Here is a 12,824-nt window from a genome sequence, read left to right on the forward strand (position 1 = left end):
TCCACTGCGGGGAAGATTCTGGCCCATGTCCTGCTCAACCGCCTTCTCCAACATCTTGAGCAAGGTCTGCTCCCAGAAAGCCAGTGCGGCTTTCATGCTGAATATGGGACCACGGACATGAATTTTGCTGTGCGCCAACTCCAGGAAAAATACCAGGAGGAACACAGCGACCTCTTTGTGACCTTTGTCAATCTAACCAAGGCTTTCGAGACGGTCAGCAGAGAAGGCTTGCGGAAGATCATGGAGAAGTTTGGCTGTTCCAGCAAGTTCATCACGATCGTCCAGCAGTTCCACGATGGTATGATGGTTAAAGTTCTGGATGACAGCGACAAGTCGGAGGCCTTCTCAGTGACAAATAGTGTCAAACAAGGCTGTGTTCTCACCCCGACTCTGTTCAATATGGTATTCTCTGCCATGCTGACAGATGCCTTCTGTAACTACGAAGAAGGAATCCACATCAGGTATAGGATTTTTAATTTTTTTAAAAATTTTTTATTTTTCACACTATAAACCAGATTGACCAAGATACATACAGACATTTTTTTCTTGAATATATACAGTGTCATTTTCTCCCCCTTTTTACCCCCTCCCTTCCCTCCCTCCCTCACCCCCTTTCCCATTTATTTGAAATTCAATCTATAAGATACATTAAACCTGTTAAACAATGTTGTCACTTAATAAAAATAAACAAGAAATTTTACTGAGTCAGTTCTTTTCGTTATCTTCTCCTTCTGTCATTTTAGGTGGTGGAAGTCCATGGTAGGATTTCTCTATTGTATTTCATGTATGGCCCCCATATTTGTTCGAATATTGTGATGTTATTTCTTAAATTATATGTTATTTTTTCTAACGGAACACATTTATTCATTTCTATGTACCATTGTTGTATTCTCAAGTTGTCTTCTATTTTCCAAGTTGACATAATGCATTTTTTTGCTACAGCTAAGGCTATCATAACAAATCTTTTTTGTGCTCCATCCAAATCAAGTGCTTTTTGTGATTTTATTTAATATCTGGTTTAGATCTTCCCAAAATTTTTCCACTTTCTCACATGTCCAAATTGCATGAATTGTTGTTCCCATTTCCTTTTTACAGAGAAAACATCTGTCTGATACTGTTGGGTCCCATTTATTTAACTTTTGAGGTGTGATGTATAGCCTGTGTATCCAGTTATATTGTATCATACGTAACCTCGTGTTTATTGTATTTCTCATAGTTCCGGAGCATAGCTTTTCCCATGTTTCATTCTTTATCTTTATGTTTAGATCTTGTTCCCATTTTTGTTTAGGTTTACCGTTTGTTTCCTCGTTCTCCTTTTCTTGCAGTTTGATGTACATGTTTGTTACACATTTTTAAATTATCATTGTGTCTGTAATCACATATTCAAAACTGCTTCCTTCTGGTAACCTCAGACTGTTTCCCAATTTGTCCTTCAAGTAGGTTTTCAGTTGGTGGTATGCAAACATTGTATTGTGCATTATATTATATTTATCCTTCATTTGTTCAAACGATAATAATTTATTTCCCGAAAAACAATTTTCTATTCTTTTGATCCATTTTCTCTCCCATTCTCTAAAGGAAAGGTTATCTATTGTGAAAGGGATTAGATGATTTTGCGTCAATATTAGTTTTGGTAGTTGGTAATTTGTTTTATTCCTTTCTACATGAATCTTCTTCCAAATGTTGAGCAGATGATGCAATACCGGTGAATTCCTACGTTGCACCAATTTTCATCCCATTTATATAGTAAATGTTCAGGTATCTTCTCCCCTATTTTATCTAGTTCTAATCTGGTCCAATCTGGTTTTTCCCTTGTTTGATAAAAATCTGATAGGTATCTTAATTGTGCGGCTCTATAATAATTCTTAAAGTTTGGTAGTCGTAAACCTTCTTGTTTGTACCATTCTGTTAATTTATCTAGTGCTATCCTCGGTTTCCCCCCCTTTCCATAAGAATTTCCTTATTATTTTCTTTAACTCCTTGAAGAATTTCTCTGTTAGGTGAATTGGTAATGACTGAAATGGGTATTGTATCCTTGGGAAAATGTTAATTTTAATACAGTTTATCCTTCCTATCAGTGTTAGTGGTAAGTCTTTCCAATGCTCTAAGTCGTCTTGTAATTTTTTCATTAATGGATGATAATTTAGTTTATTTTTATCCCTCTTATTTTATTTTCTGTTCTTATCAGTTCTGCTAGTGGTTCTATAGTGGTTCTATAGCTAACGTGAACAGTGAGGGAGATAGTGGACATCCCTGCTTTGTTGATCTGCTTAAGTTAAATTGTTTTGATATATATCCATTTACTGTCACTTTCGCCAGTGGCCCCTTATATAATGCTTTAATCCAATTAATATATTTCTCTGGTAGGCTGAATTTTTGTAGTAATTTGAATAAATAATTCCATTCTACTCTGTCAAAGGCCTTCTCTGTGTCAAAAGCAACCGCTACTGTTGGAGTTTTATTTCCTTCTACTGCATGAATTAAGTTAATAAATTTACAGATATTGTCCATTGTTCATCTTTTTTTAATAAATCCAGTTTGGTCTAGATTTACTATTTTTGGTACATCGTCAGCCAATCTGTTTGCTAATAGTTTAGCTATTATCTTATAATCTATGTTAAGTAGAGATATTGGTCTATATGATGCTGGTGCTAATGGATCTTTCCCTGTCTTTGGTATTTCTGTAATTATTGCTGTTTTGCATGAATCTGGTATGTTTTGTGTTTTATCAATCTGGTTAATTACTTCCAGGAGGGGAGGAATTAATAAGTCTTTAAATGTTTTATAGAATTCTATTGGGAATCCATCCTCTCCTGGTGTTTTATTGTTCGGTAGTTTTTTTAATATCTCCTGTAATTCTTTTATTTTAAATGGTTTTATTAATTTATTTTGCTCCTCTTTGTAATTTCAGTAGTTCAATTTTAGTTCTATTTTGTCTTCTTTCCCTTCGTTTTCAGTTTGATATAGTTGCTCGTAGAATTCCCTGGTTTTCATTGATCTCCGTTGGATTATATGTAATTTGTTTGTTCTTTTTCCTTAATGCCAATACCATTCTTTTAGTTTGTTCTGTCTTAAGCTGCCACGCTAGAATTTTGTGCGTTTTTTCTCCTAGCTCATAATATTTCTGTTTTGTCTTCATTATGTTCTTCTCCACCTTATATGTTTGTAGTGTTTCATATTTTATTTTTTTGTCTGTCAATTCTCTTCTTTTAGTTGTATCTTCCTTTATTGCTAATTCTTTTCCTGTATTTGTTATTTCCCTTTCCAACTGTTCTGTTTCCTAATTGTAGTCCTTCTTCATCTTAGTTACATAACTTATTATTTGCCCTCTGATGAACGCTTTCATTGCGTCCCATAGTATAAACTTATCTTTCACTGATTCCGTATTTATTTCAAAGTACATTTTAATTTGTCTTTCAATGAATTCTCTAAAATCCTGTCTTTTAAGTAACATGGAGTTTAATCTCCATGGATACATTCTTGGTGGGATGTCCTCTAGCTCTATTGTCAATAACAGGGGTGAGTGGTCCGATAATAGTCTAGCTTTATATTCCATTTTCCTAACTCTCCCTTGAATGTGGGCTGATAACAGGAATAGATCTATCCTTGAGTATGTTTTGTGTCTACCCGAATAATATGAATATTCCTTTTCCTTTGGGTGTTGTTTCCTCCAAAGTTGCATTTCTTGCATTGATTTAATTATAAATTTGGTTACTTTGTTCTTTATGATAGTTTTTTTTCCAGTTTTATCCATGTTTGAGTCCAAATTAAGGTTAAGATCCCCTCCTATTAGTATGTTCCCTTGCGTAGCTGCTATCTTCAAAAAGATATCTTGCATAAATTTTTGATCTTCTTCATTAGGTGAGTATACATTGAGTAAATTCCAAAATTCTGAATATATCTGACATTTTATCATTACATATCTCCCTGCTGGATCTATTATTTCCTCTTCTATTTTGATTGGTACATTTTTATTGATTAATATAGCTACTCCTCTGGCTTTTGAATTATATGATGCTGCTGTTACATTTCCTATCCAATCTCTCTTTAATTTCTTGTGTTCCACTTCAGTTAGATGTGTTTCTTGTACGAATGCTATATCAATTTTTTCTTTTTTCAGTAAATTTAACAGTTTCTTCCTTTTGATTTGGTTATGTATTCCATTAATATTTAAAGTCATATAGTTCAACATAGTCATTTCATACTTTGTTTATCTTTCCTTTTCGTTTCCTCATCACCACCTTCCCTTCTTATCCATTTCTGCTTTATTTTTTTGAACACATTATAAGACAACATTTCTAAAACATAAAATATTTCCACTATTCTCATGTCTAAAATTCCTTTAACCCCAATAGTCCCTCCCCTTTCTGAGTTGCCCTTTGTCCCTTGTCGGGCAACCATATCTCCCCTTTCCATTTGGATTTGCGAATCCGCTCGCAAGCATCAACTGATTTCACAGTGACTGTTATTCTTCCCCACCCAGCCCCCCCCAGAAAAGATTTTAATCTTCATATATAACAAAGGTCACTCTCTTAATTCCCTCCTTACCTCCTTTCTTCCCTTTCTTTCCCTTCTTAGTTCTTACTTATACTCTTTTTTTTAATATATAGACATATATAGTTTGTTGTCATTTTTGTTCTTGTTACATCTCTTAATCTCTCTGTCTGTTTTGTAGTTATTCTGCAAATTTTCATGCTTTTTCCGGATCCGAGAATAGTTTGCCTTGCTGCCCTGGGATAACTATTTTAAGTACCGCTGGGTATTTTAACATAAATTTATAACCTTTTTTCCATAGGGTCATTTTTGCTGCATTAAACTCCTTCCTCTTCTTCAGGAGTTCAAAACTTATATCTGGATAGAAAAAAATTCTTGACCCTTGTATTCCAGAGGTTTTTTTGTCTTCTCTTATTTTTTTCATTGCCTTCTCCAATATATTTTCTCTTGTTGTATATCTTAGGAATTTTACTAGAATGGATCTTGGTTTTTGTTGTGGTTTTAGTTTAGGGACTAATGTTCTGTGTGCCCTTTCTATTTCCATTTCTTCCTATAATTCTGGTCTTCCTAGGACCCTGGGGATCCATTCTTTTATAAATTCTTTCATATTTTTGCCTTCTTCATCTTTCTTAAGGCCCACTATCTTTATATTGTTTCTTCTATTATAATTTTCCATTATATCTATCTTCTGAGCTAACAGCTCCTGTGTTTCTTTAATTTTTTTTTATCAAATTCTTCTAATTTCTTTTTTAAGTCATCTACCTCCATTTCTATGGCTGTTTCTCATTTTTCCACCTTGTCCACTCTTTTTCCTATTTCTGTCATGATCATCTCTAATCTATTCACTTTTTCTTCTGTATTTTTATTCTTCTTTTTATTTCACTGAATTCTTGTGTCTGCCATTCTTTTACTGTTTCCATATATTTTTTAAAAAAAAATATATCCATGTACTGTCCCTTCCCTTCACCTTCCATTTCTCTGTGTTCTCCCTCCTCTTCTGGGTCCACTCCAGGATCTGTGTCTTTTACCTCTGTTTCTTCTGATTTTCTTGTTGGGTTGTTTATTTTATTTTGTTGGGTATTTTTGTTCTTCTTATTTTTATTAAAAGTGTCTTGGTGTTGGTCTTCTTCCCCTGAGTTGGTCATCTGTTGTTTCTTTGATTTCCTATTTTTATTCTCTTCCTTCTTGTTCTCGTTATTTTCTGTTTTCCTGTTGAGAGTCTTGCTGCTGTGTTGTACTTGTCTGTTTCAGCTGTGGAGAATTACTCCTCAGCTGGTCCCCCCTCCCGTCGGTGTTGTTTTTGTCTTGTGCATCTGCGCATGTGCGAATTCTCACGCATGCGAGGTTGCGCTCTTTTGTTTGGCTCCGTGAGCCATTTTTGTAGTCCTGAGTTCGGGGTTTCCACTGACCTCAAGGAGCGGGCTTCTCTCTCCACACGGGCTTCCTCATACCGGTAAGGCCTTCACCTTCCTCTTCCGACGTCCTTCCTTCTTCTTCCCGTTGTTTTTGGTTTTTCTTTCTTTGCTGCCATTTTCTCCACACTTTCACTTTCAATTTGTTATGGTTTCTGTGTTAGTGCCTTTGTTTTTTTCTCTACCTTTTTTTTAACTTTTCTGGAGAGGGCTGGAGTTCCCCTAACGGCCACTACTCCATCACGTGACACCTCACATCAGGTATAGGATTGATGACAAGTTGTTCAACCTCAGGTACCTGCAGGCAGTTACAAATGTACAAGAGACTGTCATCAGAGACTTCTTGTTTGCTGATGACTGCGCACTCAACGCCAGCACAGAGCAGATGCAGCGTGAAATGCACTGCTTCTCACAAGCCTGCGACAACTTCTGTCTCACTATCAGCACCAAAAAGACCGATGTAATGTACCAGCCTGCACCAGGAAAGCCATACCAGGAGCCGCGCATCATGGTGAAGGGCCAGAACCTCCAAGCAATCGACAATTTCACCTACCTGGACAGCATACTCTTTTGCGCAGTGAACATAGACGCTAAGGTCAACAACAGGATTGCTAAAGCCAACAATGCCTTTTGGAGACTCTGTGGGAACGTCTGGGAGTGGAGAAGACTCAGCCTTACCACCAAGCTGAAGGTCTACTGTGCAGTGATCCTTACCACCCTCCTATACGCCAGTGAGACTGGGACTGTCTACAGCAGATACTCCAAACAGCTCAACCACTTTCACCTGAGCTGTCTCCACAGATTCCTCCTCATCAGGTGGCAGAACGAAGCCCCCGACATGGAAATCCAGGAACGAGCTTGGCTCTGCAGCATCTACACCCTCCTGCTGAAAGCTCAAGCCAGGTGGGCTGGACATGTGCTCAGACAGCTGATTGCCTAAGCAGCTGCTGTATGGAGAACTGTCAGGGCAAGCGCTCAGTCGGAGGGGGGGGGGGGGGGGTGGGGAGACACAGAAGGTACATTAGAAAGACTGCCTCAAAGCATCCTTCAAAGGCCTGGGTGTTGACATCAACACGTGAGAGATGCTTGCCCTCGACCGTCCAGCTTGGCACAGGAAGATCACCACAGGAGCCTGTTCAGCTAAAGTCAGGCACATCATTGAGGTGCAGCAAAAGTGTGCTGTGTGCAAGGCCTGCACAGTATCCACTACCACGACAGCACCCACCCACTTGTGTCCTACATGTGGGCACGCCTTCAGGGCCCAGATTGGCCTCACCAGTCACCTCCAGACCCACAGCCATTAATCTTCCATTTGACTTTGAAGCCATGGTCATCTTCAACTATGAAGGATGAGCATTATTATTATTATATTTTATATTGTATATTGATTTGTTTTAAAGGAGATAAATTATGGCAGGTTTTTTTCTAGTGTAGGTAACAAACACAAACTCTTCAAAACAGTTCTCAAACAGTTTTAAAATCAAAAAGTTGGCTCAAGCCAGATGTCCAGGTTCCGAGTGCCTTTGCAAAATCTTTGAAGAATGCCTATAAAGACTTCACATGGTTGTTCTGGAAAGCAACAGATGAACAAACTCAGAAGATTAGGTCCGGTGCCACAGTCTGAGTGCAGAGGGCTGTTCTAAGAGGATCATGTGGTTTTCTCTGAGAGAGAAAGAGAGAGAATTCAGTTCTACAGTTCAGTAGCAGCAGCACCTGGAACTGGACAGGACAGGCTGGCGAGCTTGTGGAAAAACCCCATTTTGAAGATGGGTTGTGAGTTCTTAGTTCAGCCTGGTCAAAGCCCTTGTGGTCCATACAAGAGGAGATGGCTGGCTGTATAATGTTTCACTTGAAATAAAAGAAACAGAAAGGAACTCTGTGGTGACCTGAAAGAAAGAGGTTATCATCTGGAAAACCCTGATGGGGCAAGTTTCTTTGGCAAGACACTGAAGTGGCTGATCAGAAGGAATCAGTTTGTGTCCAACAAGCAACATATCTCTCTCTCTGAAAACCCACAAGTACCTTCCTGAATGGTAACCATTTACTTTTCAAGCACCAATGCCTGGTGAAATTCATAAATATTAAATTCTGTGCACAGTGTAAGAATTGCCTACAACCAGTGAACTTGGAGGAGTGAAAAGTGAGATTGGACTGTGAATCAAAGAACTTTTCTGAACTGATACATACTCGTGCACTTAAAATTATAAGGGGGTTAAGTTAATAGCAATAAGTTAAAGTTTGATCCTTTTGTCATGTTTAAAGATAATTAAAAGTAACTTTTGTTTAAGTAATCATTTGTCTTGGCGAATTTCTATTACTGCTGTGTTTTATGATCCTCTGGGCTCATAACACAAGGCACTAGATGACATGCCATTCTTTGAGTTTACATTGAATTTTGTTAGAACTGTATAGGCCAAATATAGAGATCAAGGTAGAAACGGGATGAAAGAGCTCATGAACATTGAATTCTCCAATTTGAAGTCACTCTTTATCGAGAAACTGCATGACCCAAACTTTGACCTGCTGAGTCATCCAGCTCTGATTCATTTGCTCTAGATTAGCCCATTTCACTCTGATTGATATCACCCTGCAGCCTAATATTACCCCTCTATCAATAAGCATTGTGAAATTACTAACCATGGATCCTATGCCTACATCCAAATTATTCATATGTATTATCAACAACAGTATCCCAGTATTGATCCCTATGAAACACCAGGACTCACAGGCATCCAATCACCATACCAGCTCTCCACCACCACCCTGTTTCCAATTGTCACATCACTTTTGAATCAAATTTTCCATCTGCCCTGTATATGTGCCAAAATATTTTGGATCAGTCTTCCATTCAAGACCTTATTGGTCCATTTAAAGCACATCTACTGCACTGTCCTCAATAAATACTGTTACCTCCAACACATTCCATTGGATTGGTCAAACAAGATTTCCCTTTGACAAAGCTCTTCTCTCATCACTGACTAGGCTCTGCCTTTCCAAGTGATCATTAATCCTCTCAGACTGTTTCTAATAGTTTCCCTAACATTATTGCTAGGCTCACAGGTAAATAAATACCATGCCTTACTTGAAAAGTGGATCACATTTACATTCCTCCAGTCATCCCACAGCACATGTGGAAAGTGGAGATTTAAAAATCTCTAAGCCCTAGCAACCTTCTCCCTTGTTTCCAGTTTGGGATAAATCTCAACCAGCTGTGGAGATTTATCCATTGTGCACTCAGCATTGTGTACCTCTTTTTTTTCTGCTATATTGTTAGAGTACATACATGACATCACATACAGCCCTGAATTTTTTTTTTCTATGGGCCAGGCAAAAATTACCACTTATTAGTAGTGCAAAAAAATCTGTACACAGGTAAACAAATAAATAAAATTGCAATAGAATAAAAAAAAACAAATAAAGTGCAAAAGTAAATCCTTAAATGAGTCCCTGATTGAGTTTGTTGTTGAGAATGGTGGAATGGTCGCAGCTTTTCCTAACCCTGATAGTACGAGTCTTGTGGTTTCTATACCTCTTTCGTGATGGTAGCATTGAAAAATGTGTGCTGGGTGGTGTAGATCCTTGATTGCTGCTGCTCTCCGATGGCAGCATTCCCTCATGTTCTCGATTGTGTGGAGGGTTTTGGCAGTAATTCTGGGTTGTGTCTTCTATCTTTGAAGGGCTTTACACTCAGGGGTATTGGTATCCCCACATACCAATGGAGGCCTGCAGTGGAATTTTATCCTATCATTAAATTGCAGAACTACAAATTGTTTCCTGTGTGAATATTCATTTAGGACCACTTGTACCTTTTGACTCCATACACAAATTGCCCATTGACCCCAATCCTTTCCCTTGTTATTTTGTTGCCCTTAACAATACTTATGAAATGCATTTAAATGTACCTTAATCCTGACCAATAGTTCCTTAACCCCTTACTCTTCCTCATTTCCTTCTTAAGCACTTCCTTACACTTTTTATCTTTTTGATGGGCCCTATCACATCTTTAGTTCTCAATAACTGTCATATGATTCCTTTATTTTTCTTTGGCCAACTTTTGATAGGCTTTGTCATGTTGGGTTCTGTCATTGTTGCTCCTAGCTTACCCTTACAGGAACATGTTGAACCTGAATTCCTGCTATTTCTTATATGAATACTTCTCACTTTCAGATGTAGACTTAACTGCAATTTGAGGCTCTCATCCAAGTTTGCCAGGTCCTGTTTTCTTTTTGAAAAGACCTGCATTCCCAGTCCATCTCTATCAGTTGCACTCTTTTGTTTATTTTTGAGTGGCATGGGCGATTATGGATAAGGAAGACAGTCATTGCTCCCACACTCCCGCATTGAGCTGTGGCCGCTCACCAAAGTGGCATGTCACAGCAGCATCCCTCCCCTCACCCCGTTCATGGCAGCGGAACATTGCGGCACACCCTTCGCAGCAGCATCTCTCTTGTTCGTGGCAGTGGCACGTAGCGGCCCCCCCCCCCCCCGTTTGCGGCATCAACACATCAAGGCAGCACCGTGACAGCGTCCTGCATTGAGCCAGCCAAGGGTTTCCCTATGATGCACACATGCAAGCACTAACGTCACCAGAGTAACCAGGTCTGCCATTTCCCCTTTCAAACCGCCAGAAGAGGATACCTTGTTAAGTTTTACTGGGTTTTCTGACCACCTCTGAGGTAGGTCTGGGATGCAGTTGTGTTTTGACCGAGTTGATCCAGCTGGACCCTTTCAAATAACCATGTACCTGGGTCGTCAACCAAGAAAATTGCCCAATAAACTCCATTTTACAAGGCAATTTGAAAGGACCTACTGACAACAGTGAACCTGGGAAATGTGTTCAGAACTCACTAAAGATGATCAATTTTCAAAGAGTAAAAAGTTAACAAATTAATTTGGCATACAAATTATTCAAAGATTTATTTTGAGTTTTTAAAATCTTCAGTTTTATAGGTAATTCAGAACAAATATACATTTACTGTTTCCATTGATTCCCTCTTTTATAGAGGACCTTCTTCAAGTGTGTAGATTTGTAATATGAGCATAGGCAGTGACGATCAGCATACCGTTGCCTGAGAGTTGATGATTATCTGAACAAAAATAGTCTTCTGTTAGCATTTGGAACTAAGCTATTCTTTCCCCCTTTGTCCAGAGGCTACAGATGGAAGTCAAATGAAAAATTCAACCTATTTCTCCTGCTGAGTTTCTCCGGCATTGTGTTTTCATTAGAAATCTTAGCTCCTTCATTTAATGTGTATAGTTTAACAATGTAATGAAGATTTTCATCTCAGTTTAGTTCTCAATATTTGGACAATTATTAACAGATTAGAAACATTTTTTTTTGTTTCAGAGTTAAATAAAATTCAATTTTCATCATCACTGCTGCTCCATTCATCTTGGAAGATTGCGTTTTGAGAGGTTCTGACTTCACACTGCAAAAGAAATTATAGAGTCTTATTTCAAATTAATGAAGTACGTTATTTCACAAATAAAACATACGTTTTTTCCCCTCTTTTTATAGAAGATGGTAAATCACTACAGTCCATTAGATAATTATTTTATACAAAAAATGTCCCTTTCCCTTGACAAAAACAAGCATTCTTCCTCAGTCTGGTGATGCTGCCATCAGCCATGAAACTATTTTTGGAAATTATCAGAAGGGATGGAGGGAGATGCAGAACAATTCCTTCATGATTAGGGCATTTCTCTATCACTTCAAACAGATTCTACAAATTGGAATTTATAGTCGTAAAACTAAAAACTCTGGGCAGAGGAATCTGAGGATCAATGGCCAGGGTTACCTTCACCTGTCCAGGATGGACATTGCAACTGAAGAAGGCAATGGGAAACCACTCCAGTATTTTAATCATGTATAATCATGAAGTCAACATCGACTATGGTCTCAGTTCAAAGATGGCCTTCACTGAAGGAGAACAAGGGAGGCAACAACTACAATTTGGAGGGTTGTAACGGATGGAGAGATATGATTGCCGACACCGAACGACAAGGCACCTGAATTAATGAATGATGTTAGAAGATCTCAACATTGACCTCAAGAAGTTTCACGGCATCAGTTCGCAGACAGCAAGGCAACCTTCCCCAATTCCCACCATGGTGCCCGTCAACTTGCCCCCAACCTCTTAGCTGAAGGATAAGTATTAAGGCCCTAATTACTCTCAGTGAGCTGTGATGCGCAGGACATATTAATTGCATACCCAATAGCAGACACCTAGAATCGCCACAGATTCTGGTAAATGGTGAAGATGTCATAATGCTGACTTTATGCCAAAAAATGGCCTTCATGCAAAACAATGTATTTTTAAAAGTGTTATTTTAGAAAAGACCATGTAAATTGTACATTCACAAAAATGGTGGCTAGATAGGAATTTATTGTTCTGAGGAGGAACTTGAGAAAATTGATCTATTTTCGTTGAACACCTTCAGTTGATTCAGTGCAGATTTTTAATATTATGGGAATGTTCTCCTTAAGATAGCCTGCCATTCATGAGGAGAAACAATCATTTACCATTGCTACCAAAACATTGATAGAGGTTTCGGTGAAATTTCTACTGCTAAAGCCCTGAACATTTCATATGGAGCTAAATATGCATTGAGAAACTTCAATAAAAATTTTGAAGCAGAAGATATAAAATTTAGAAAACAGCCAGCAGACATAATTCCATTGGAGAAGATATTATATTATCATGTATTATAGAGATGAAAAAAATCTAGATAAATTCCTCACCCCTTTAGGATCATCATTTTCCACATCTATTCGAGCAAGATCTGGGATCCATGCTAAAATATTAACGTCACTACCACCACTATAGAGCTCCTGGAAATATATAAATCCATGTAAAACATATATCTGAAGACCAAGCCTCAATAATACAGTATCTGGTCCCAGATCTCAATAATATC

At 38.2% G+C, this 12,824-nt stretch overlaps 1 protein-coding gene across 2 annotated transcripts in view; it reads right to left on the bottom strand.

Annotated features, from left to right (window-relative positions):
* Positions 1 to 10,797: 10,797 nt before the first annotated feature.
* ercc8 (excision repair cross-complementation group 8) overlaps positions 10,798 to 12,824 on the bottom strand; it is a 52,007-nt gene continuing 49,980 nt past the window's right edge. For both annotated transcript variants that reach the window (XM_069924466.1, XM_069924465.1), the window contains 2 exons: positions 12,649 to 12,738; positions 10,798 to 11,335 (listed from right to left, as the gene is read on the bottom strand). In XM_069924466.1, coding sequence (XP_069780567.1) covers positions 11,267 to 11,335; positions 12,649 to 12,738 — 159 coding nt within the window. In that variant the 3' untranslated portion in view covers positions 10,798 to 11,266. The remainder of the gene's footprint in view (positions 11,336 to 12,648; positions 12,739 to 12,824) is intronic.

Source organism: Narcine bancroftii, chromosome 3, assembly GCF_036971445.1.
Source record: "Narcine bancroftii isolate sNarBan1 chromosome 3, sNarBan1.hap1, whole genome shotgun sequence".
Taxonomy (NCBI): Eukaryota; Metazoa; Chordata; class Chondrichthyes; order Torpediniformes; family Narcinidae; genus Narcine; species Narcine bancroftii.